Source organism: Orbicella faveolata, unplaced genomic scaffold, assembly GCF_042242905.1.
Source record: "Orbicella faveolata isolate gen_17 unplaced genomic scaffold, um_ofav_v1 contig_34, whole genome shotgun sequence".
Lineage (NCBI taxonomy): Eukaryota > Metazoa > Cnidaria > Anthozoa > Scleractinia > Merulinidae > Orbicella > Orbicella faveolata.
This window is the reverse complement of record NW_028301563.1, coordinates 23,314,873-23,342,500: the sequence shown is the minus strand read 5'-3', so window position 1 is coordinate 23,342,500 and position 27,628 is coordinate 23,314,873. Positions and strand designations below refer to the sequence as shown.

The following is a 27,628-nucleotide window of genomic DNA, read 5'->3' as shown; positions in this document are numbered from 1 at the left end:
GATTAAGAAGTGTGCCGTTTCAATCGTTTAATTTCACTTATTCTTTCTCGTTGGAGTCAACTTATTGATCTCTCACTCGCGCTTTTTTCATTTAACAAATAAAGAAGCCTACGCCGTGTATTACACTGTGATGAAACATTGTTTGTTTTTTTCGGCCTTAGCTGAATATTCTTATATCTTTTCTGCAATTTTAGGCTGAAATATTCTTGTGAATACCTTTTAGTTGAGATAATTTTAGAGCCAGGCTGCGGGCAAAAAGAACTGTTACGACAGCTTCTTGCAGGAAGAATGTTATACCGTTTAGTTAAAAACACATAATTGCATTTTAATTAGAAATTTTCAACACAGTATTACATTCTTTCAAAACCGCAACCTAGTGTTTATTCAAAAAATTGTCAAAATTTAGCAAATTTCAGCCTCTATAAACTATATTCGTACAAAAATGAAGGTACATGCTTTAGAGGAGACTGATTTTCGTCGTTGTTATGTATAATTTGTACTATTTGCTTTATTTGAATTATCGACCCCATTAGCACTACCACTAACAAGATTACAAGTAAGGGGATTGCGGATGTGGTGTCAGTAACTAAAAGCTGAGAATTGATCAAAATGACAATTGATTTGTTTGTTAACCTACAGATGTAGTCCCCGGCAAACCTCAGAACTCTCAAGTAAAATGCTTTAGAAAGTGTGTCCTGCACAACATTCGAGTTTTAAAAAAAAAGGATGCCTTTATTTCAAAACAAAACAATACAAAACACAAAACACTACAAACTAACAAACATGTACGATGCTCAAACAAAAAAAAATAATGACAGCTGATCGATAACTTTGTCCGGTCCTCTCGAACAGTCTGAGTTTGACCAATTTTTGGATTTCTCACCTAAACCTCCATGCACCAAAACATTAATAAGACTACAGTTCTGTTGAAAAAATTATCAAATGAGATTTGACAATTAGATCCTTTGATCACCTGGGTTTTTAGCTCCCAAAACAAATGAGACAAAATTCAACAGTAAAAACATAGATACCTTTCAAATTCTAATTAAAAACCGGTACTAAAACTCTAGCTGTTTTTATTTTTTTAGATTTTCTTTTTTCTAATCAAAACTGGAGAATTTGTTAGTCCCAGAACTGCTCTAACGAGCTACATTTGCCAGATTCAATTACAGATAAGCAAAACACACATATACGGATGCACGAATTTTCATGCCAAAGCATTAAAGATAGGGACCTGTAATGTCGCTTTACGTCTTTCTTGCATGCATTTACAGGGTTCTGACTAAAAAAGATCCCCCAGCTAAAAAAGGTCAGAGATACATGTATTTAGATATTTGTTTTTCCTTGCTTACTTTAAGATAAAAGCGTGAAGAAATGTTTATTTTAGCTTCCTAAATATTTAATTTGTAGGATTATAATACTTTTTTTGAAAAAGAAACTAGTTTCCATTAGTGAATTGTATGCCTTCATTCGTAATGAACTATATTCGGCTCGCTTGTTTTATTAAGGACTATACACAGCCTAGCGGCTTTTTTTTCCACACGCAAACTTCATTTGAAATTTGTCTTTTGTTGACAAGTGTTAATTCCAGGCAAATTATGCTATCCAAACATACTCGCTTGCGTTTTATTTCGAATAAAGAATATATTGGACCATTACCACGGGCAAAATAGAATTGCAAATTGATTTATGTAAGTAGATGCTTGTGTAATTAATGTTTACAATCATTCCTGTAATAATCGTTTTTTCTTGGTGGAATTTTTTTTTTCGTATTTCATGTCTAGTCGGGAGGCCTTCAGGCAATAAGGGCATTTGTGTGGATCACATGAATATTAATTGACAGTCAGTGGGAAAAATCAAACTGTTTGCATTTTGTACGCGAGCTCCCTAAATAATATATACAATACTAAGAATTCTAAATTCAATTATTTTACCCAAAATAAGCGTAAAATTAAGAGTGCTAGAAATCGCCTTGAAAAGGCTATATTGGTTTCAAAATTTATCACCCGACAACAAAATACACGAAAAACGTTAATGGAGTTTGAGGATCATTTTAACGTTGATCGAAGAGTTTTATGAAACATCAAACAAAAGAAACAGTACTGATTACGATCACAGAGAATTGTCCTTTCGTACTAAAATCACCCTAAATTGTATTTATCTTCCCTTCAAATTGATGAAAGAAACGGAAATTTATTCAATTTCTTGCTCTGTGGCTGCACGATGTCTAGTTTTTCCTGACTCTCAATCGCAATATTTTTTCATCTGCCTGAATTCTGTTTTTCTTTGACGATTTCTCCTTGTAAAATAGCGAGAAACAACGTATTCGCCAATCGAGGTTTTCCAGCTGTTCAGAACGAAAGCGGACAAATGACAAAGGGAAATAACAGCGCGTCAAAGCAGCTAGCTAAATGGACATAGCCATTGGATGAAAATAAAATAAGGTTTAATTAACGAAGACCTTCAGGCACAAATTAACATATACTTTGAAACAAAATTAGAGCATATTTACTCACAGTACAAAACGTGTTTACTTGATAAAGGTCGAGAGGGATGTTTATTTTCATTTCCTTTACTCGAAGGCTTAACTGCAGCATTTCTGTATACCTCGCGTTTTTCAAAGTGTTGTTAAATTCTGGGCTCAGTAGTGTGTGAAAGAAGTGGCCTAAACAAAGAAGAGTCGTAACTGTATTTGTGTAGATCGAACATCTCATCACAAAGGAGAAAAAAAAAAGCTGAAAAAACGTGCCTGAAATGGCGGAGCTAATGGAGGAAAATCGCTCTGACGGCAACCTCAGCATCTCTTCGAAGACGATCCATAAAACGGATGATACCTCGTGGGACCTTGAATTACCTCCCATCATTTCCCTGACTGTGATAGGCTGCGCTGTTGTGGTTTCCAATGCACTTGTCTGTATACTTTTCTGCCGGTACCACAGACTTCGAACGATTACTAACACTTTCATTGTTAGTTTGGCGATAAGTGATCTAATGGTCGCCACGGTATTCCTACCGACCTATCTGGCTGGCTTGGCTATAAGCCCCTACATCATTGCTTACATCCTTTTCGCGTATCTTTTCAACTTCTGTGGCATTACGTGGGATAGATACCAAGCCGTTCTCAAGCCCCTTTCGTACAGATCGAACGTAACGAGAGCAGTTGTGTACAAGATTTTAGCACTAGTATGGACAATGCCATTTTTGTTAGCGATAATACCAATATTTTGGGAGTATCGGCTCGGTATCAAACTGTCCGCAGAGCGTATTTACCAAGGAGTCTTGGTTACCATTGTCACAATCTGTTCAGTTTTGATTTGCTGGGCGTACAGCAAAATATTTCGTGCTACACGTCGTCAGGTAAAATGGATGATTGAGATGTCGGAGACAAATGCAAGAATAGTAAACAATTCACAACCAATCAGGCTTCCCCGACAAATGTCAAAGAGATTATCGGTGAACATTTCAACAGAAGTAAAGGCGGCCAAAGTTTTTGCTCTCGTGGGATTGACATTTGCAGTTTGTTGGCTGCCTTTAATCGTAATAAACGTTTTTTTCGCAATCGGCTACCCCAACTTGGTTCCAATTGCTTTTCTCGATGCGTCTCTTTATTCACTGGTGGGTAATGCATTAGCAGATCCTTTGATTTATTCGTTCTATAAGTCAGACTACAGGCGTGCTTTTAAGAGATTTTTTCGTTGCTGCCGATATGGAGACAAGAGCTCGTCAGGGAGTTCAATGACAGCTAATGATTCTCTGTTCGCAGAAGGAAGCTACAATCAGGGAGATAACAATCTGGTATAAACCGACAGTGTTATCAGTTCAATGAAAGACCTTCAGTATAGTTACCGGTTAATAACAAGAGGCAAGGAAATCATTTTCAAGTTGAAATTAGTTTTTATCCTTTCTGTACAAATTGTCGGCAGTGTATCGGCTGAGGTCAGATATGTGGTTGCATATGTTAATGTTATATCTCCAGGCCCCAGTTGTTCGAAAGCGGATTAACGCTAAGCCGCGATTAAATGGTCCTAAATCTACGGTATAAATTTATCCTTCCATTACATTCTGTTCCTCGAAGCTCGATAAGCACTATCGAAGGATTAAAATAAGGGTTTAATTTAACACACCTAACTAGGTTAATCGATGCGTCTCTTTATTCACTGGTGTAATAAATTAGCAGACCCTTTAATTTATCCTTTCTATAAGTCAGACTACAGACGCGCTTTTAAGAATTTCTTCGTTGATGCCAATATTGAGACAAAAGCTAGTTAGGGAGTTCGGTGACAGCTAATGACAGTTTGCAGTAGCTGAAATCAGGGAGACAACAATCTGGTATAAAACAACATTATTATCACTTCAATGAAAGACCTTCAGTAGTTATCAGTTAATAATACGATGCTAGGAAATCATTTTCGAGTTGAAGTTAATACTGGATGTAATTTCATGTTCCAGTAAGTTCAGTTGGAAGCACGGTCTGGAGCAGTTTGGAATACTCTTGGAACAAGTATTATACTAGGCTCGATTTCCGCCGCTTTCTCGTGTCCGGTCTACGTTCCTCCCCGAAAAGAGAGGAGTGCCTTCGGGGGAGGAGCGCTGGCGCCTTTCCCGAACAGCGGCTGGTAATCGAGCCTAGTATTATACTTTCTGTACAAATTCTCGCTAACTGTCATGTTACTAACTTGTATGTAAGTGAGATCCAGATAAGCAGTTTTACATGTTGATGTTTTGAATTTAACACAGTTGCCCGTTTCTAAAGCTTCATTGGTTGGGCCAACATCTTTCACTTTTGTACCAGAGAAGTAATAAAACCTTGACATCTCGTAATTTTAATTTATGAGACTTCCACATTTCGTTTCGAAGGAAGAATGAACGAATGAACGAACAACAAAAAAGAAGGTTTGACGTCTCTGAAGAGAGTGCAAGCACATAATGACAAGCAAACTCAGAGCTTTTTTTGTTTGTCTGTTTTTTTCTTTTATTTTCTTTCCTTTTCTTTTTTCCTTTTTTTTTTTTTTTTTTTTTTTTTTTTTTTTTTTGCTGATGGTCTTGGGGACATTGCAATCTCAGTGATTGGTATGAGAATATAAATAAGTCCTCCGCCTGGGGCCCTCCGCAAAGAATGGCGAATATGACACTTTTCCAATAAGTGCATTTATAACGCGAAAGATTCGTCTTACTTTTTTTACAGGAAGGGTGAACGTTTTTCTTCTTTCGAAGCTCAACTAACTTTTAAGCATCAAGCCATTTAAATACAACCTGTGAGTCTCATGTAGATGCCAATCGCTCAACTAACATCTCGGCCTCCAGCCCGTTAAATGCTTCTTTCAGTCAGACACCGATACAAATCGCTCAACTAACCCCTCAGTATCAAACCAGTCAAAGGCTAAATGCCAGTCAAATGTCGGCGTAACAGGCGATACAGCCCTTACCAATCATCCTTACCTCTTGGGTGGGAGCAGGCATTTTTGTTGCTCCCTGCATTGAACAATACAAAGTAGCAGAATTGTCTCCAAATGTGAATGGATGTGGAGAAGACTTCACTGAAAAATGCAGGCGCTCACAGAATAACAGGGTGTGAAGTGTGAGGAGAAATGAAATTGCAATAAGCTGTACGCCATGATAGTCCCCTGTAAAATCCAAGCGAGTAGAGGCACGATTGCGTGCTGCAAAATCGGCAACCTTTGAAGCGGAATGACGGCTTGTTCTCGCACCTTTTCAACTTCTTTCCCCTTCAGAGGGTCATGAGCCAGTTTGTCACCAAAACTCATACCCCTCCAAATAGCTCTCCTATTCCTCCGATCCCCCTAATCTTGTCCCTTTTGTTTTCAATTTACCTTACGTAAGACCCGTTTCTAATGTAGCACATATAATATTCAATATCATTAAGTTTGTTTTAGCGTCTTTTGAGATTCGCAACATTGTTTAAAGGACCTTACATATGTGTCACCGAATGAAAGTCAGGTTCGCATATTGTTCCAGGTTAAGACAAAGTACGTCTTACGTACTCGCTGGGAAAAAACCCTCTTTAAACCTACATATGTATTATGTTCATTTAACTCTGTCGTTCTTACCAGATCTTTACTATTGTGCACCCATTTGTGTTATTTCGCTATTGTTTTTAGATACCAAATATCATTGTTTTATTAGTTGTTAGAAATTCAAACGTAACTTGTAAACTAATTTATTTCACGCTAAACGACCAAAAATGTATTGTAAAATCAAGTGCTTTCTTTCTAGATTTTAGCTAGTCTGCTTTTATCCAGATCTTATTTCTTCTTTTATTTTTTAACAATCTTATTGTTATTTCTTCATGTTTTTGCCTTTTTTCATTCAGAAAATGACGTCATGTTTTCCTGATGCAATTAAATGTATAAACGATCTTAAATTTTAACCAGGGAGAAAGATGTGGGAATAAATGATCGATCATCGCAGTTACATGTATGTACACAAATTTCACTGATCAAGCCGTTGAATGGAATATGAACCCATGACCTCTCCGTACTGGTACAGTGCTCTACCAATTAAGCTATTGAGGCACAGTGCTCTACCAGTTGAGCTCACGTAGCTAAATCAATAAATCAATCAATCAATAAATCAATTAATTAATTAATTAATTAATAAGACAGAAAGAAAGAAAGAAAGAAAAAAAAGAAAAAAGAAAGAAAGAAGAAAGAAAGAAAGAAAGAAAGAGAGAAAGAAAGAGAGAAAGAAAGAAATAGAGAAAGAAAGAGAGAAAGAAAGAAAGAGAGAAAGAAAGAAATAGAGAAAGAAAGAGAGAAAGAAAGAGAGAAAGAAAGACAGAGAGAAAGAAAGAGAGAAAGAAAGAAAGAGAGAAAGAAAGAAAGAGAGAGAGAGAGAGAGACAGAGAGACAGAGAGAGACAGAGACAGAGAGACAGAGAGACAGAGAGAGAGAGAGAGAGAGAGAGAGAGAGAGAGAGAGAGAGAGAGAGAGAGAGAGAGAGAGAGAGAGAGAGAGAGAGAAACAGGGCGGGGGGAAATGACGACTTGCTATGCTGTCTAGGACTCGCAACCGACACCTCTTGATTCAGAAACGTTAGCGTGCCAACTGCGCCAAATCAACTTTAGTTCATTTTACTGCTCCATGGTATAATTTACGTATCTACTGATTCGCCCGCTGGGTTATTGACCTACACCGTGGCAGGCTAAAGCGTAAAGTTCTATACCCACCAGTGGATTAAAACGAATTCGGTTCAAAAACTCTTTCATAATTCATGTTTGGGTTTCATTGGCTCAAAGCCAATTTGATTTATTTTACCTGCATCAACACCCACGACCCAAACCAAAAACTACGACACGACACACGACATTCAGCTACACTCCCAACAATTTTCTAACCATTGTCACGATATTTATATCGCACTTTTCTTTGTAAACAGTTTTTTTGTGTGCGTGTTTTTCACAACCGACCTACATGTATACACCAAACAAGACAACAACGGTCTCAAATGCTTTTGCTGCTGGCGAACTTTAGCGAGGCATCAGCCTATTCTTGTCAATAGTGGGAAAATCCAAATTCTGTCGGATGTAAGATCGTAAGCATGCGTAGTCTATTGTTCTCTTATTATCCGGAGAGTCTAAGATCATTAAACACGAGGCTCAAAAGGCTCTTAAAAGTGTCAACTCGCTGCTTGTAAACTAAACGTTTCGGGCTTGGCCCTTCTTCAGTAGGTGAATGATCGAGCCACGCCATACAAAAAACTGCACGAGTACGCACGCACGCAAAACGCGCGCACGATTTACAAAGTAAACAAAGGCGTGCTGCGACATAAGAAAACCGCGCGTATGTGTAATACGTGCTAGAAATACAGTCACAAGATATTAAAGTTAACGTTCAATCCATTGGGTATAAGCGTGCTCAGTTTGAAAATTAATTTCATTTCATGCTGCTTGCGACTGATGTTGCTGCCAGGGCACTGTTTCAAGCCACAGACCATGACGTCATCCAGAGAGTGGGAGGCGGAGTTGAAATGTTCAGCTACGGGGAAACCCGCGAGATCGGTTTCGAACACTGCGGAGGTGCTCGCTGAAACGTTCCCGTAGGCACCTTCCAGTCTCTCCGATGTATGTTAAAATGATGTTCTACATCTCGTCTTAGTGGGCGATTCATTATTTACATTTTGCTTCATTAGGATACGACTTTGAGTGGAGAAGGCGTCGTGACTCCACCGCAGGTTAGGTATGCATTCACTTCAAGCAATCAAAGAGTCGTGAAACTCAGTTCATAGTAAATGTTTAAGCGCTTTGGGTGTAATGTTAAAAGAGATATTGGCTTTCAAAAACTGCAACATTTCTGGGTGGCAAATGCGCTAATGAGCCAAAACACTCCTGGTCAAGTTTTGAGCATGGCCAGAAATTCCGGACATCGAGTCTGTTAATTTTCGTGCGGCATACGTCTGGTACACATTTTAGTGGTGGATACCGCTGTTCAGTACGGCGTACTTCGGGCTCAACGACATTACAGAAAAATTAAAGTTGTTGTACAAAAAGATGCTGTTGGGCATATAAATAACTGCTGACCGAAGTAATTGCATAAGAGTAAAAACTAGAGAAAATTGCCTTTCAAACGATGTCTTTTGGAGCAAAATCGGACCCTTTGCAGCCGAGATATCGCCGTGCAAAGAGAGCGGATTTGGGGGTTTTAGCGTGGCTGTTTACGAGCTTCCTTTCCGTCATTTTGCAAGCTTTTTAAAACCAAAAAGCAGAGCGAAGAAATCAGCATCGCCGCGGAAAATTGGTCAAATAGTACATCATACGGTGCTTTTCTTTAAGCGGTCGCGGCACTTGGGATATCCCGATTATGTTGTCTGCTACAGAGGATCAAAATCTTCTTGGGACGCAAAAATGGGATTTCAAGCCTCTGTTTTGTAGAGCATTGTATGGGCCAAGCTTCGAAAATAAACATCGATGAAAAGCAGGGCCAGTAACATTTGTTGATGAAAACCAACTTATCAGAATAGCCGAGGAAACTTTCAAGAACTCTACCGGATCGCGGCACTTGTTCCCGGTAAGCCAGAACGTACTCTATTTTATTTTGTTTTATTTCTGCCGTACATTTCCTTTGAGTGTTTGGCGGCCATATTGTCAAGTAACCTCGCGCGTGCGCCGTTGCGATGTCCGGAATTTCTGGCCATGTTTTAAGCCCTCGTCGCACGAAAAGTGTTTATTACTTCGGGATCAAGTTCCTTGGGACATTTATTCGTGGTATGAACTTTCAACATCCAGAACTAATATATCTGTAGCTCTATCAGAAACTGAATCGCTTATCCAAGAGGTCAATATCATTAACAAAGATTTGATATCTACATGTAAAGAGCATCACTGATTAGTACGTAAATAGGAGCTTCATCTTGACAAACATCCAGGGCTGTTAATTCATAATTTGAAAACCCTATTGTTCTTCTCCTCATTGATATTTCACTCAAACAGGCTGAACACGAAAACAAATTAAAAGCAGATGTCCAGCTGATGTGAGTTTGTGTTAATTCTTCATTGTGATTAATATCCCAAGCTGATAATTCTATGCTAATCTTGATAAGTTGCACCATAAAATTCGAAAACTGCCACGGGCCAAAGAAATAAGAATTCAAAAGAAAATTACCTAGCATGTATCGTAATGGAGGTGGCAACTGAACAAACAAACAACTACGGAAAAGTTCCACAATTCTATAGGCAAGGTACGGTTTCATTTATATATTTTTGATTATAAGCTGAAGTCACCAAGATATAATTTCATGTCATTATTTTGAACACTCTTTATAACCTAGTCGAAAATTATTTTTTTCCCGTTTTCTGATAAACCTAAGCTATGACGATAGGAGAAAGGACTAAGTTTAAAGGGTTTTGAAGTTTTTTTTATGCTTATAAAGTTCTTATAAGGCTTATTCCTTTCTCTCTATCGGTATTACCGTGCACTTGCGCCTTGAAACTGTCCACGGATTAATTTTCTGAAACTTCACCAGCTGCTCTGTCTTGGTGGGGTGTTTGCTTAACACGAAGTATTGTCAAGTCCAAGTTTGTTTCGATCGTTTGTTCAGCATCGCCCACCTGACGTAGCCTTCTAAAGCAAACCAGTTTCTTAGCTTCTCGGCGAATTTTCCCGTTGAGCGTCAAGCATACAATTGGATTGATACAACTGCTGAAATATGCAAATAAAATGTAGGTAACATATGCAGCTCGTGGCAGGCTTCCTGTACCCATTATCGCATTAAGAAAATCCACCGTAATGACGGGAACCCAGCAGAAAACAAATCCAACTACAAGAACAAGAAGCATCTTTGTCATTCGCATTTCTTCAGAGCTCCAACCTTCAGATTGGCGTGAGCGGATTGTGTTTTTTGTAGCTTTTGCGTGTTGCTTGACAGTGCAAAAGAGTTTGTAATAGCACACCGCAATGAAAGCCATCGGCAGAATGGTGTAAATGATCAGAAGGAAAAAGGTATAAGCAATCTTTCCAAGTCTGCGGTCTGGATCGAAAGTCATGAAACAAGAGGCTTTTCCCGGTCGGAAGATGTAAGTCACCAGTCCGCTCAAATAAGGCGAAATGGTCAGAATAAAGGGGACGATGCTGACCACTGAAATCATGGCCGCTGTGGACCTTTTGGTGAAATATTTCTTATATAAACGTGGTCTTATGACGCAAAAGTAGCGGTTAATAGCCATCAAGGTGACCATGTGGAGTGAAATCCAAATAACGCAAAGGATGAAAACTCCTTGGAATATGCAAGTGGTCTCACTGAAAATCCAATTGCCGTGTACAAATATTGAGGCTGTGAATGGCATAACCAATGAGGCGGTTAACACGTCTGCTATGGTTAAACCCACCAAGAACATGTTAGTAACGGTGCGAAGCCCTGAATTCTTGAATACCGCGGCAATAATGAGTAGATTGCCACAAAACGCTGTGATGATAACGAGCACCATAAAACATGATTCAAACGCCACGGTTACCTTGCTTCTGGTTTGTAAATCATTTAGGAGCCTAGATAAATTCTCCTTGTCCATTTTCTTACCTTCAAACGATGGATTCAGTTGAATCAACCTGGGATATTTACGTTTGTAGCTTAAACATATATACTCCGAAACAGATGAAGTTTTTGGACTACCACTGTTATTTGATGGAGACAGCTGGCATCCGCTTCTGTTTCTTTGGATTGGAAGAAAGCACTGAGTTTTACAATAAATGTTTAAACAGGCTAACAGTTGTTTACATAGAGATTTCACATAATTGGTTGACCATTGACAAAGAAGGGAGAGCTTGTACTTTTTCTTTCTTTTCTTTAAAAAAGCAACTATGTGGTACTGACTAGGCGGTACTCTTTCAGTTAACTTTCCGTTCAACAGATCACTGAATACGCATCTAAATCCAAGGAAGAACAAGGAGCGAGAGTAAACCGTTTCTGATTGTTATTCGCCTTGCTTTTTAAATAATATATGTAAATGACGTCACATGTAGAGATCCACGCGAAAAAAAATAAAAGCGGCAGCCTTAAATGCTTTCCCCTTTTCAATACGCCACTGTGTAAAACAGTACTTTTACATTACAATTATATATAATTACTGTGGAAAGAAAAAAACAGCCGCAGCGAGCAACGAAATTTTATCTGGCTAAACTGCCGAGTGATTGGCCAAAAATAAATAAATTACATTAAAATTAATGTCGTTTTTCGGAACTCTTGATATTTTCCTAAATCCTGTTGTCTTTCCAAATGATTGTGTTCCATTCCTTTTTGTAACTAATAGACTAAAAGCTTTTGCAACAGGAAACATAAAAAGTTGTGACCATAATTTAGTTATTCTCAATGACTTTCGAAAAACGCCAACCAACTGACATATCAATGCTTCTTCATATTTTTCATTTTGTTATGACCGCTGTTAATTTGGCATGAATTCAAAATGGCATTCTTTAATTTCAATAAAAACGATTTCAGTCGGGTGTTTGGTTCATAGAGTTGGCTAAGGCCACAATTCTCTTGAACGGTTTTGTCTCAACCTGATGGACCCTAATTAAATATGAGTTTATGTTTTCTTTTATGTTTTGCCTCCTTCAAGTTTCTTCTGTAAATATGGTGCCAAAATATAAGCGCTGCACATGCACGCAGTGTAGAATGTTTATTTTATTGCGGTACAGTGTTTAAGTCAGAATCCTTCTTCAGGAAACTGGACCAAGATGCACTACCTGCGTTGCACAAACCACACCATGTGATTCAAAAGAAACTGCATTTTATAATTGCTAAGATAGAGCTTTTAAACACTTTTTTTTGTCTTTTTTTGGACTGGTAGCTCATTAAAAACATGCGACTTGTTTCTTGTACCGCGCGGAATATGTCGATCTCCAAATTTATAAAGGTAAGACTTTCGGTAACTTGAATTAAATATCTTACCTCCAAGTTAGTTGGCTTTCTGGTAGGGTGCAGGGGAAAAAAGCATAACGTGTGATTTTGGAGGGAAATTGTGCGGGAAAATTAAAATATTTATTGTGCGGGAAATTGTGCGTGATTATTGACGAACCAATGTTCTTGCCAAGTCCTAAGGAAAATCTGCATTGACGATAGTTTAGCCAAATTTCTTTCACTAGTAGTTCAAATATATTTAGCAGTGTTAGCAATCGCCAATTCTTTTAGGAAACTGTGTCTGACTGCTTAAGAAAATCGTGTTGCGTGACATGAACTAGACGAGTATGAAACCAAATTAAATAGCAAAACAGAATGCCGCATCTCCCCTTATAAATGAGTTCCTTTTTAAAAATACCCCTGCCTTTATTTCACCATAAACTGCGTTAAGGGTCGCAAATTCTCGGAAGTTATTCTCAAAAAACACAACTTGAAAGTTTATGCAAATTAAGTTCAATGCAATTTGCGGCTTCTCATAGGGCTGTTGTTTTCGCGAAGGAGTTTATCTATTCGCTCTCCAAAGGAGATATGAGCCTTGAAAAGGTTTTAAAAATCGCGACACGACAAATATGTTCAGCTGCACAATTTACTCGGATGGCCACGACCAGTAAACGAACTTCCTACAATTTCCGCTAACATGTACAATGTAATCGCCATAAGTTGTAAAAAGACCTGGAAAATTCTTTGCAAACAAGTTTTCCGTACATGCGTGGATAGCTGCGCTTCATTTTTGAACCAGAATGGTTTAAACTCACAACATTGCGATTGGATTACGAGGATACCCAACCAAGCAACTTGAATGGTAAATATCTAAGTGGAACTCTTGCGCTAAAATTTCCTGATTCTTTGATTTGTTTTTATTGTGTCTAATAAGCGTTTTCGTAAAGCGCGAATTGATATTGCGGTGTGAAGCCCGAGTAAACACTCTTAGAGCGTCTACTTGTTACAGTAGTTGCCTGCATAGGTTCACTCATCAAAGGTGCTGACATTTTTGTTTTTTTCGTTTGTTTTATACCGGAGCTCCGGCGGCTTGAAGGGCCGCTAAGCGGAGCCCCGTACTCATATAGGAAAGAGAAGGAAAGCAATGAGTTGATTTTCTCATGGTTATCATGGCTAGCGGTATTGCTCATGGGCGCGTGCACGACGACGACGACGGTCGCGCAACATGGCGGCCATACTCCAAATAGAGAGAAATGCAGCCTTGGCTTACCGTGTACTTCTTTGATATTGGACACCATGTTATGATCAACTGACACCTGTAAAAACAAGGTATCACTGACCAGTATCACATGACCATATCGCGGGCTCAAGTTTACAGCTCATCGACGTCACGTGTTTTTTGAAGTTGGGCGTTGACCAAGTGCTGGTTTTTGATCGGATCGCGGGTTCACGTCAGATTAACTTGTTGAAAACTGGGCAGCATTGTTCGGAAGCCGGTTAACGCTAACCGAGGATTAAAAGTGAACCGAATTATGTGACAGTCCCGCTAAAAGCGGTCCACTTGACTTCGGGACCAAAAATAATTTTCCTTCATTTTTTGTCAGTGAAAAGGGTTTGACACATATATATAAAAACAATTTATTATTTTCCAATTCCTTATTTTTGCTTTGCTACGAGCCAAAATTGAATTTTGGCCGAACTAAGGTTGTCGACCGTGATCAGAAAGGTAAAATTCACCGATTTTGTGACGCGTGCTACGTCGCCTAAAATGCAGCTCACGGAATTTCGTTTTCACACGAACTTTAAGGTACATTCATTACTTTGACTGACGAAATATGGAAACTTTTCGAAAAATTCTAAGCTTACCAACGAGGCTGGAAGACACCCTACTCCGAGGCCTTGATCACCTACTAAAATTTAGCTAAATTTGACGGGGAAAATCTCAAAAGTTGGGTCTAAATGAAGCCTAAAAAGCACATCACAGTAAATTTCATACCTTAAAAAACCGTTGTATAAGTTCAAACCGGTGGGTATGTCCTTGGATTGCACGCGAGAACAGATTAAAATCTGCCACAGTTATTGTGTTTACATAGCCATCGCTCGTGTCAAAGCTCATTTGTATAACCCTAGCACTCGGTGAAAATACATCTTCTTCCGTTCAGGTTCGTTTGTTGACCTTCTGAGTAGTGGCAGAAAGCTTCCTTTAATGCTTATGTACACTCTAGACCCAGTTTTGAGGTGAAGGTTGCGTTAAAGTTGATCAATTCTCAAGACTTGCGAGACTCCAAAAGTAAATAGTGGCGCCGGTCTGCAGAAATTAACCGTAGCCGTCGTCCTGACCCTTCAATAAATTCTGCCGCAGAGATAGCACTAGGAGAAGAAGAAAATCGTAAGTTTTCATTTACCGTTTAAAGGCAACTGAACCCCGTACTACTGCCAAGACTACTGCGAGCTTGAGGACTATATGCCCGAATTTGAAAAACAACAACAACGAACACTTGCCGGTTGCATCGCTGGGAAATGAACCTGAATGAACACGACACGGTTGAATAGAACTATGTTTTGCGATGAATGATGGGCTTTACTTCTGTTCTATGCTTGATACTTGTCTTTTAGTATCTTGCACAGCGCATAAAGTAAACTTCGGGATCCGTCTATCGAGCCGTTTATACAACGAAAGCTGCACCGGCTTCGTCAAAATGTCACACAAGTTGTAACGTGACTAATTACCCGCGAGATGGATACTCCCTTATATAGGCTATGTAGTTTTCTGTATGTGAGGCCCTAAAGGGTAGGGTTTCTCAGCCGTTTGGGTCATAAATAGGGTATCGATTTTGGCCATTTTGGTTATAAATTGGGTGTGGTTTTAGCACTGTAGTCTTGAATTGCGTATGTTTCTTAGCAGAAGCTACTTTTTCATCATTATCAATAGGGCCTTCAACAAAAGCCCTTCATAACGTATGTTTAGGGCAACTGTGTCAGCCCCAGCGGTCATAAATAGGCTATCGAAGTTTTAGTCAGGTCATAAATAGGGTAGCAAAAACGCAGTTTTGGGTCATAAAGAGGGTAAGGGTTTTGGGAAGGGGGCCGCACACCCCCACTCAACTTTTATGGAAATACCCCCCCCCCCCCTCTGGGCCAATTACCAGGGAGCGAGGGCAAATCCCCTACCCCGCGCGCGCCGATCATTAGATTTGGCAAGATTTTCTCATTTCAATATTGATAATGAGCCTTGAGCATCGTGATATTCAATCCTATTGTCGCAGCTTATCGTTTAAATTCAAGGGCCCCTGCTCAGGGATGGAGGAACGTATTTTGAATTGGGGGAGGTGTGGGGGGGGGGGGGGGCGGTTACAAGCGAGCGCCATAGGCGCTTACTTGTAGAGGGTCTGGAAATATTTGTAAAATTAATATTTCAAGTTTTTTTGCTTGAAATTGGGGTGGATAAAGCCCCCTCCCAGCTTCCCCGGCTCCGACGTCCCTGCTGCTGTTGAAAGAGGTCGATAATTATACCCCTTTTATGTCCAAAACGGCTGAAAAACCAGACCCTTTGGGGCCGCCCAGACCTACATAGGCCATATAAGGGAGTACTTCCCGGGCACCAACGCTCGAGTCCCATACCAGTAAGAGTGCATGTCCCATCACTTAACCATATGTTTCGCAAGGCGGAGAAATCAAAGACAAACTATATTTATGGCCAATAATTCTGGTGTCGTCAGAACAAATGGGAAGGGTAGTAGTCCTATAAACACAAAGTGAGAAATCGGCCTCTCAACATCTGCACGCGCTTCGATATGGACGTTTTTTTTGGAAGGTTTCGGGGTCCCATCTTTTGATTTTCTTCCATTGTGTTTTCTATGAAAATCGAACGGCTGATAACGGGAAAGTAAAAGTGAATTTTAGGCAGGAGCCATAATCAGGGACGGAGACCGTAAGTCTCGGGATTCGCGCGCACCTGTGATATGGGACAATTTTTCTTTTTTTAGAACAAATTGCGCTATCCTGACGTCATATATCCGTGCGGATTCACGCACATGTCGGGGGCTCTCGCGTGGATGTTGTCACGTTGCCTGATCAAATGGTGAGAGTTGCGAGATTGTCTTGCAGATTTTTCTCAGCGGTGGCAGGGAATAAGGCAGGGAATACGAACCAGGGCGCTTATATGTAGTTTTATGCTCTGAGCCAAGGGAAAAGGTGGGTTTTCAGGTCGAAAACAAGACTTCAATCTCACGCTGGGAATGAATAATAAGATCTGCTCACGCTAGTCGTAAGCTTACGCGTATGTTTTTGCGTTCAGCTCTGACTTAAGAATATAGCAAGAAAACTCTCTACTCTGGTATCGAGTTAATTTGTGAGTTTCTCAGACAATGCTTAATCATAACAAAACTTGTTTTGATGGTTTCTTATTGTTTCTGCTTGTTTGGTGAGTTTGCAAAAGTTTTTGAAAGGAAACTCTGACGCGTACAATTAGCTCATTTGCATAGTGCAGCTCGTGCACTTTCAAGTCCACCAAGTTCGGTGTTTTCAATTGTCAACAAATCTTGACAAAGATTTCTTTCGTTATCTTTTGTGCTGAGATGCTGTAACAAATTTCACGAACACAAAAAAGGCTACTAATATCATGTGTGTTTCTTCAACATAAGCATAATGACGTTTTACACTGCGAAAATGAAAATAGACAAGGAGTTTTAATAACTGGATCAACAAAATCGAAAGTTTATTGATCGAGATCCTCACTGGTACACACGTAGGGTCAAGGAAACTATTCACATAAGACTTCACCCTAACAACATCAACAGGGATAGTGGAATTGAAATTCCTGAAGCATGGATAACCACGATCAAGAAACACAACAACAGGAGAACGGTACAACAGCGGACCACTGAGGGAACAGCTACTCGCCGGAACAATGGAACAATAGGAGGATCGGAATGCTCCAATCACAGCCGACCTTTGCGATATAAATGATACCGTGCAATCAGTCGACCTTATCGCCTGAAGAAGACTAGCAGTAAGCAGTCGAAACGTCGCGATCTACATCTCAAGTGACTACATCGTGAGACAAACGATAATACACTTTATTATTAAAATCGAAACCGTTATTCCAAGTTGATTAAAGAAAGCGTCATCGTAACTTTGCTGATTATTTCTGCTTTATTCAGATATTTTCAGCTTAGCTTTTAATGTGTTCTCAAACATTTATCAATCTTAAACATATTTAAAAACTATAGAGCTATTGTTTGAGTTCGATGTACGCTTTCACACGAAAGTGCGGCGGAAGTACAATTTGTCATGTTTACTGACTGTACAAAACACGCATCGGCGGGCGCTCTCATTCATCGAAAACAGAGAATTTACTGGATTTTTACACGAATAAAACTGAGCAGTATCTATGGACGTAAAATAAAAGTTATTGGCCCTTGATGAAACATCAAGCGTTGATTACAATTCAAGCGAAACTCAAACTAGCAATTGTTTTGTTTCACTTGTCGGTCGCGAGAGACTGACAAATTCCTCGCAAGCGTGTGGCAAGAGAAGCTAGGAAACTATGAAGTCCTGAAGCTCTGCTATATCTAAATGTATCCAGCTAGTTTTTTGCTGTGTCGTGGAAAAGCTGTTAATCTTCAACATATGTGAAATTTAAAGTGTAGTAATGTACAGCTCGTGTAAAAGAAGCATCCGTCGGAACACAACTTGGTCGGCGATATATATAAGCTTACAGCGGAACATACCTAAATTCGACACTGTCTTACTTCGCTCAAACTGGAGCAGCTTACGACGAAAATTCTTAAGCAAAATTCCAACGGACGTAAACGCGTTGAGTTGTGGGCCAAAAACATGAAAAATTTCGGGAATTTCAGACGCCGTTTCCCCCGCGCGACATCCGCAAAAATCCTCGCAGCATGTACGCGCGTGTGTCGCAGGCGATGGCGCAATTTGTTCTAAAAATAGAATTATTGTCCCATATCATGGGGACAACCCCAATACCAGAAATGGCGCGCGCTTACGGTCTCCGTCCCCGATTATGGCTCCTGTTTTAGGTAAATGTCTGCTTCCTCCGCCCTCATGTATTAGCAACTCCTTATATTTTCCGAGGAAAGGTAGATAAAAAATTGAAAAGGTGCAATGATTGTCATCGCTCGGTCATACTGGAAAGATTGCACTAGTCCAAAAAATTAATCGGTGGCTTTTCATTATCAATATTGAAATGAGAAAATCTTGCCAAATCTAATGATCGGGGCACGCGGGGTAGGGGATTTGCCCTCGGCCCCTGCTAATTGGCCCAGGGGGGGGGGGGTACTTCCATAAAAGTTGAGTGGGGGTGTGCGGCCCCCTTCCCAAAACCCTTACCCTCTTTATGACCAAAATCTGCGTTTTTGCTACCCTATTTATGACCTGACTAAAAATCCGATCGCTTATTTATGACCGCTGGGGCTGACACAGTTGCCCTAAACATACGTTATGAAGGGCTTTTGTTGAAGGTCCTATTGATAATGATGAAAAAGTAGCTTCTGCTAAGAAACATACCCAATTCAAGACTAGAGTGCTAAAACCACACCCAATTTATAACCAAAATGGCCAAAATCGATACCCTATTTATGACCTAAACGACTGAAAAACCCTACCCTTTGGGGCCTCACATACAGATACCTACATAGCCTATATAAGGGAGTATCCCTCTCCCGGGTAATTAGTCACGATACAACTTGTGTGACATTTTGACGAAGCCGGTGCAGCTTTCTTTGTATAAACGGCTCGATAAACGGATCCCGAAGTTTACTTTATGTGCTCTGCAAGATACTAAAAGACAAGTATCAAGCATAGAACAGAAGTAAAGCCCATCATTCATCGCAAAACATAGTTCCATTCAAGCGTGTCGTGTTCATTCAGGTTCATTTCCCATTGATGCAACCGGCAAGTGTTCGTTGTTGTTGTTTTTCAAATTCGGGCATATAGTCCTCAAGCTCGCAGTAGTCTTGGCAGTAGTACAGGATTCATCTTCTTCACCTAGTGCTATCTCTGCGGCAGAATTTATTGAAGGGTCAGGACGACGGCTACGGTTAATTTCTGCAGACCGGCGCCACTATTTACTTTTGGAGTCTCGCAAGTCTTGAGAATTGATCAACTTTAACGCAACCTTCACCTCAAAACTGGATCTAGAGTTTACATAAGCATTAAAGGAAGCTTTTTGCCACTACTCAGAAGGTCAACAAACGAACCTGAACGGAAGAAGATGTATTTTCACCGAGTGCTAGGGTTATACAAATGAGCTTTGACACGAGCGATGGCTATGTAAACACAATAACTGTGGCAGATTTTAATCTGTTCTCGCGTGCAATCCAAGGACATACCCACCGGTTTGAACTTATACAACGGTTTTTAAGGTATGAAATTTACTGTGATGTGCTTTTTAGGCTTCATTTAGACCCAACTTTTGAGATTTTCCCCGTCAAATTTAGCTAAATTTTAGTAGGTAAACAAGGCCTCGGAGTAGGGTGTCTTCCAGTCTCGCTGGTAAGCTTAGAATTTTTCGAAAAGTTTCCATATTTCGTCAGTCAAAGTAATGAATGTACCTTAAAATTCGTATGAAAACGAAATTCCGTGAGCTGCATTTTAGGCGACGTGGCACGCCTCACAAAATCGGTGAATTTTACCTTTCTGATCACGGTCGACAACCTCAGTTCGGCCAAAATTCAATTTTGGCTCGTAGCAAAGCAAAAATAAGGAATTGGGAAATAATAAATTGCTTTTATGTATATGTGTTTCAAACTCTTTTCACTGACAAAAAATGAAGGGAAATTATTTTTGGTCCCGAAGTCGAGTGGACCGCTTTTAGCGGGACTGCCACTTATAACTTTTTCTCCTATACAAATGTTTTTTTGCTGCTTTGTTTTGTGTATATAGTGATTATTAAAACTCTGAACAGAAAGCCAAACAATATACAGTAAACCTCAGCGCAAGGTTACGAAACTCAAATCAAAACTGTACCTTTTACTGGGTAAGCTTAATCGGGCTCTGAACAACCCGGCCCAGGAGCTACACTTTTAGGCTAGCCTAAATCTATGTATTATAAGTTTACTTATCTAAGGATGCTTGAAAAGAGTGAATATAAAGTGCATGTCTTTTTAATTCTATATTAAACTCCATACTTTCTATTTTTTTTTTTTTTTTTAATGATTGGCTCATGACATTTGGTAGAATGCCTTTGTTGCAGTACTATCTAGAATAATTCCTGACACACCCGCAGAAGGATGAATATGAATATTTTCCTGAATAAATCCTTTCAAGGAATTGACTGAAGTTTCATCGGCTAACAGAATTCAGTAAACGTTGTGGCTTGTGCCTCCTTCTGCCTCGGCCTAGGCTATTATCATTTCGCTAAAATCTATGCCATTCTTGAACTGACAATGAACTGATTTTCAATGTAGAAAATAAGAAATTCTACCTGAGCCAAAATATGTATTATTTATCAAGGGTATCTTGCTCTCAAGCTAAGTCTTCCTGCCTGATAAAATCGATTTTCCGTAACGCTCTGGCGTCTGAAGTACATTAATGTTTCGCAGACACGTTTGATTTTCATTCACGATAAAACAAAAAGGATTTTTTTTATTGTCTGCCATACATCTCGTGAATTTGTTCATGTGCGCTTCGTAGTTAAACACATCGAAAACCACAAGTGGACCTTGTACTTGAGTCGTTGAGCACTAGGTTAAACCTAATAATAACTGACCATGTTATAAAATATTCGCGCAATACATGCATGTAACCCTCCTTTCTCAGGGAAATTATTTTCCCCGCGACTTATTGGTTTCTTCCCGACATCAGAGCAGACAGAACAGGCTCAAAGTTAATACGACCTAAATAAGCTCTATCAGGAGCCATAATCGGGGACGGAGACCGTAAGTGCGCGCCATTTCATGATTGGGGCTGTCCCTATGATATGGGACAATTTTTCTATTTTTAGAACAAATTGCGCCATCCCGTGCGACACACGCGCGTGCATGCTGCGAGGACTTTTGCGGATGTAGCGCGGGGAAATGGCGTCCGAAATTCCGAAATGTTTGATACTTTTTGCCCACAACTCAATACGTTCATGTCTGTTGCAATTTTACTTCAGTATTTTGGTCGTAAGCTGCACCAGTTTGAGTGAAGTAAGACAGTGTTAAATTTAGTTATGTGCCGCTTTATATCAATGACCAAGTCGTGTTCCGCTGCTTCCTTTACAAGAGCTCTACATTACTCCACTCAAAGTTTCACATATGTTGACGATTAACAGCTTTTCCAAAGCACAGCAAGAAACTATTTAGATATATTTGGATATAGCAGCGTTTCACGACTGTAAAGTTTCCCTCCTCTTGCCACACGCTAGCGAGGTTTTCGCCAGTCTATCTAGGCCGAAAAGCAAAAAAATAATAATAATAATGGCAAGTTTGAGTTTCGCCTGAATGTTAAGCAATGCTTGATGTTTTATCAAGGCCCAATAAGTGAAAATTCGTGTTTTGTACAGTCAGTCAAACATGACAGTTTGGACTTCCCCACTTTCGTGTGAAAACGTCCGTCGAACTCTAGTTTTCAAATATGTTTAAGCGTTGATAGATGTTTGAGAACATTTTAAAAGCTTAGATGAAAATAATTATGTGAATAGAACAGAAATAATTGGTAAAATTACGATGACGCTTTCTTTAATGAACTCGAATAACGATTTTGATTTTGTTGGTTGAGTTGTCAAAACTCCTTGTCTATTTTATTTTCGCAGTGTAAAATTTCACTATGTTAAAAAAACACACTTGATGTTAGTAGGCTTTTGGCGTTGGTGAAAATTGTTGCGGCATCTCGGCACAAAAGACAACGAAAGAGATCTTTGTCAAGATTTGTTGACAATTGAAAACAAAAGACTCGGACTTGAAAGTGCACGCGCTGCACTATGCAAATGAGCTACTTGTATGCCTCAGACTTTCCTTTCAAAAACTTTTGCAAACTCGCCAAACAAACAGAAACAATAAGAAACTATCAAAACAGGTTTTGTTTATGACTAAGCATTGTTTGGGAAACTCACAAATTAACTCGATACCAGAGTAAAGAGTTTTCTTACACAACTTTTCTTTACAGAACAAACGCAAATGATTACGCGTACAACCAGCGCGAGCAGATAATATTCATTCACAGGGCGAAATTGAAGTCATGTTTTCGATCCTGAAAAACTCACCTTTTTCATTAGCTCAGAGCGTAAGACTACATATAAGAGCCCTGGTTCTTATTCCCTGCCTTATTCCTTGTCATCGCTGTGAAAAATCTGCAAGAGAATCTCGCAACTCTCACCATTTGATCACGCAAATTGACAACATCCACGCGAGAGCCCCTGACATGTGCGTGGATCCGCGCGGATATATGACGTCAGGATGGCGCAATTTGTTCTAAAAATAGAAAACTTGCCCCATATTATAGGTGCGCGCGGATCCCAAGACTTACAGTCTCCGTCCCCGATTATGGCTCCTGGTTCTATATGTTTCACTCATGCAGTATGTACTGAATTTCGATCAAGTCAAATTAGCCAAGGCTTTTTATTCCCTTTGAAGTAACTACCTTCTGAGAAGTTACTATCGGCAATTACGTAGCGTCGATCTCTTTTATTATTTCACTACTTTTTTTCCACGAAAATAATTCATAATGTGTTTTAAGCGCGGGAGAACATTGAAACTGGGTAGGCGATATACGACACGCAACCATATTCACGACGTCCGGGGTGCAATAGGAACGTCATTGTGTATATAACAACGTAACACAGTACAGTTTACTTGATCAGTACAAAATGATGAAAACAGGTTTAAAAAATAACTGAAATAAACAGAAGCGATATTGGAAAGCATGTTATTTGTAGCATAGCGTAAAATACGTTTTATATACAATTCAGGCCTGGCCCATGTCGGGCTACTTTCTTTTCGTGGACTGAGTTACTTGCCATAGATTAACCTGTTAATACGTACAGCCCGCTTCTCATTACTCCATCCCACTTTAGGTCCCTGAAACGCCGAAAGATGGGTGTATTTGCAGGGTTATACCGTATTTATAAACCTACATGCATGTCAAATCTGTGGGAGCTACATCCAGTACTATTAGAATCTTGCGATGACCTAAATTTGATTTTTTTTTTCTATTTGTTGGCCAATTTCTGTTTTACGTATTCTAAATTCTTACTTTTCTTTGGAAGTTAGTTAGCGTGAGTCTCGATTTTTTTCTCCCTTGCTCAAGGTGCTGCACTTAGTAACACTTCAATCGAGAGTTATTGAGTGACGCAAATCCAAGTTAAGCCTTTGATCTTAATTATATTGACAATATTTCCAATATTACTCATGTGGAACGAGAGAGATTGGATTGAGACAAATCTTGATCAAACATTTGACCTTCACCAAATAATAGAACTGTTTGGACTTTCTTATGCACGCTACTAGTAATAAGCCTTTTAATGGGAATGGAATATATCGTTTAACCCTTAACAACTGTCCGATGGGTTCTTCTAGCGTTCCCTGTAGTCGAATGGCCACGAATCATACGTCAAAACCTCCATGCCCCATATGATTCAACAGCAAGGCCGTTACCAACTGCAGAAAAGGTATTTACATTGTACAATGGAAATACACTCCGTTGACATCGATTAGTAATAGGAGTGAAGCTTGTTCTCTGACAGATGTTCGCGGTCTTTCAAGTCTACAGTGGAACTAATAATGACGTTAGCTCTGCCGTAGACAATATTGACACTCGTTGTCAATGTATTAAAAGTTCCCTTAAAGACTCTTAATTTCTTACCTATTCCCAAGCATAATTCATAAAGTTATATTTAATGCATTCGGAAATGTGAACTGTCATCCTATAGACCAAAATACCAGCAGTTCAACAACAAAACAGTGGCGAAGAATCAAGAATCACTTATATATATATCTGCTTTAGGGGCGACCCCGAGCCAGATATGTTTGATTAGATAATAAAAGCATTTTTGCTGCAAACGTAGCGTCAGAAACAAGCTAAATACAGTGAGCACCCCAAAAAGGAAGGTGAAATAACATTAACATAGAGAGTGACAGGTGGGCATTCGTAGAGGAAAGGGAGGGTTAATGGCCCTGGCGGATGTCCGGGCTAAATAACTATTGTGTGCTGAAATACATCGACAGCTGCTCTTACCGACAATCCACCTTACTGCAGTTCCATTCAGTTCACAGCTTCGAATACACTTTAAGAAAATAATCCTGAAAAATGCAAAACCGATCTGACGACTCGATGCTATCAAATCCAAGAGATACATGGATTTTGGCCACCGAAGGAGGGATGATGTTGCTAATGAACGTCATTGCATTAACAGCCAACTTTTTGATGTGCGTCGTTATTTTAAACAAACCTCGTTTCCACACGACGACGAACCTATTTATTTTGTCCCTGGCTATGTGTTATCTGTTTGCTGCTTGCCTTGTCATGCCATTTACTGCTGGCGCTCTGCTGGCAGGGAGGTGGCCCTTTGGAAACGTTTCTTGCGACATTCAAGGATTCGTATTCTTCGTTTTAACTTGGGTATCGTTACAGACCCTGACAATCCTGGTGGCGACCCGGTGTTTTAGAGTCACCAATTTGCCTTCCTACAGCAAATGGTTTTCACTTAATCGATCCTTTGGAATGATTATAACAATCTGGGTACTTGTTGTCGTGGTGTTGATTGTTCCTATGACCTTTTGCACAGCAACGTTTGAATTTCATCCACAAAGATCACTCTGTTCCATGCCATCGAGCAAGCAAAACCAAACCGTAAACATAACTAATACTGTGATAACATTAGCATTCTATTTGACACTGACAGTTATTTCCATGGTCGCAATGTGTGCTATCAGAAGACACGAAGCCTTCATTCGTTCATCTGCTCTGTTCAATAGAGGTAAAAGAAGAAGTAAGATCGACTTGAAAGCCATTGCAGAAGAAAGAAAAACGAATCAAATTTTATTAGCTCTAATAACGGAAGTTCTGCTTCTATGGCTGCCTGCTATAATAATCAAGATGTTGGAATTCCCAACAGAGTCAGCTAGTTCTCCACGCCAGATTCAACTGGCTTCCACGTTTCTTTGGTTTGTTGTTCCTGTTCTTCATCCCATCACATACGGCGTTTTATCCAGACCATTTGCCAAAGAAGTTACAAGAGTTCTTCCAAGATCAAGTTTACGCCGAAATAAAGTACATGCTGAACAAGCTATCTAGCCATGACTCGGAGTCATTTCTTGGCTGGTGGACTGGGAGAAGCTTATCTTGTAGTCCGCCAATGAGTGAGTGAGAGTGCGTGAGGCTAGTTTTAAAGTTGTTGTGCGTGTTAGGAATCACGCGGTTGTTCAAAAAAGATAGTATCTATACATAAGAAACTAATAATAGATATAACGAGAGACATATCGAATAATTTGTAATAATTTATTTATTTTACCGCTCTTTTATCGTGTTTTCCTCTCTCTATAGGATAGCGGAGTACATAAATAAATAACTAAACTCGCAGCTTCTTTCCCCTGTTTCTTTCACCTGTGTTTCCTATAAACTCAGCTCCATTTTTCAGCCATAAACTTATCAAAACTGATGATACCACCATTCTATCGTTAATAACAAAGTCTTGTTAATTACATTGAATTAATTGTTTAGGGATAATATCCTACGACTGACATGAGAAAGGAACATTTCGTTTCAAATAAGTTCAAGTGGTAGGTTAAACTGCGTTCAATAAGCTGTCAATATGTAAAACGTCAGACGCCCCACCATGAAGAACTTTGAATTCATTGTCTTGATCATTATCATGTTGTTAGATCGTTTAGCTATATTGTGGACTACGTTTTTACCTTTCTTACATTTTCACACATTTTCTAGCCAGGTCCAGAAAGGTAGAAAATTAATCAGCCAGTATAAAAACGTCTACACATTTCAACGATCGATGTCCAAGGAGCAAAATTAAATTAATCAAGCACGTTCACAGGAGCATTCAGCAAATACGGAAACTCGAATATTTGGAAGAGAGTTTTATGCCACCGTTTCTGTAACTGGCTATTCAGTTGCTTCTTGAATAGGAAGTATTCTTAGTTGAAATACTCCTTGAATTAAAATAAATTGACTCCTGATATGCTAACCAATACGTGTATAATATAATGCCTGCAAGGCAGTGCTGGTTGACATGTTTTCATTCACTTTCGCACACGTGCAAGGTACGTGTCCTTGGTTTTGGACCGAAATCCTAATTATAGCTACTTCGTACGTTTAAGTATTTAACATGTAATAAGAAATTATATAGCTTCTGAAATTTGCGAATTTGAGTGCTACTTTATCTAGACCATGTAGTAATTTGTAACTTCCCATTCACCACTATACAAAGAATTCCTCGTACAAGTCCGAGTGTTCCTGATTTTAATTTAGAGCGCTTCGGCATCTTTTTTTTTTTTAGCGAGATAAAGTAATTGTCTTATAAGTGCCATAGAATTGTGACGATGGTAGATTGGCATGTGTAAAATTTCAAACAAAATGAAAGCGAAGTCATTTCCTAATTTTAGGATTATTTATACGAAAAGACAATGAAAGACAATTTACACGAGCCTTAGCCACGAACGGTGTTTCCTTTTCGGCGGTTAGGAGGTTACCATTTCCTTCCTTATTTTGTGGTCTTTGTTTTCATGTAAATTTAAACTCACCACAACTGCTAATGATCTCAGATCATTTAATGCCAGGGAATCGACTATATGTTTGCTAAGCGTGAATCGGAACATGAACAGACTTTGGTCTGGGCCAAACCTCATTTACAGCAATATAAAATAAAAATCACGAGAGAAAAAGCAATAAAAAACTGACACACACATACGAAAATAGAAAGTAATTTCAATAATTGCAAGATAAATAGCAGTATTCTGTGAAATTAGGAGCAATCACTGGATGAAGCTGATAAGGTCTGATTGTGATTTACGCTGGTGAGCTGTCTGTTCTTGGCTGAATAAGCAAAGACAAAAGATAATAATGATAAAAAAAAAAAAAAGAAATAGTAATAAAAAATCCCTGAGACGTGGAGGAGTCACGATATTCCATAAACTGTTTTATCGTTGTCTCAACAAACATTTATATACGTTGGAAGCGTGCAGTAACCTTACCAGACCAAACACTACTTTAAATGCATTGTAATTTCCGTTAACAGGAGATGAATGGTTCTAAGCACAACCAGAATATCAATTTACGCTAAGCTAAGGAACACATATTGCGACTGAAAACAGCATTATAAAGGAAT

At 39.4% G+C, this 27,628-nt stretch overlaps 3 protein-coding genes across 3 annotated transcripts; 2 read left to right on the top strand and 1 right to left on the bottom strand.

Moving 5' to 3' along the window:
- The first annotated feature begins 2,162 nt into the window (after nt 1-2,162).
- LOC110043821 (octopamine receptor beta-2R-like) lies at nt 2,163-5,032 on the top strand. The gene has a single exon (XM_020749326.2). It carries the CDS (start codon nt 2,755-2,757, stop codon nt 3,799-3,801), a length of 1,047 nt encoding a protein of 348 aa, XP_020604985.2. The 5' UTR covers nt 2,163-2,754; the 3' UTR covers nt 3,802-5,032.
- A 4,011-nt stretch (nt 5,033-9,043) lies between these two features.
- Nucleotides 9,044-11,077, bottom strand: LOC110043576 (neuropeptide Y receptor type 1-like). The gene has a single exon (XM_020749048.2). The coding sequence runs from the start codon at nt 11,018-11,020 to the stop codon at nt 9,956-9,958; it is 1,065 nt and encodes a 354-aa protein (XP_020604707.2). The 5' UTR covers nt 11,021-11,077; the 3' UTR covers nt 9,044-9,955.
- Nucleotides 11,078-23,762: 12,685 nt separating this feature from the next.
- Nucleotides 23,763-27,386, top strand: LOC149105336 (melatonin receptor type 1A-like). The gene has a single exon (XM_089271301.1). It carries the CDS (start codon nt 24,598-24,600, stop codon nt 25,582-25,584), a length of 987 nt encoding a protein of 328 aa, XP_089127427.1. The 5' UTR covers nt 23,763-24,597; the 3' UTR covers nt 25,585-27,386.
- The last annotated feature ends 242 nt before the right edge of the window (nt 27,387-27,628 follow it).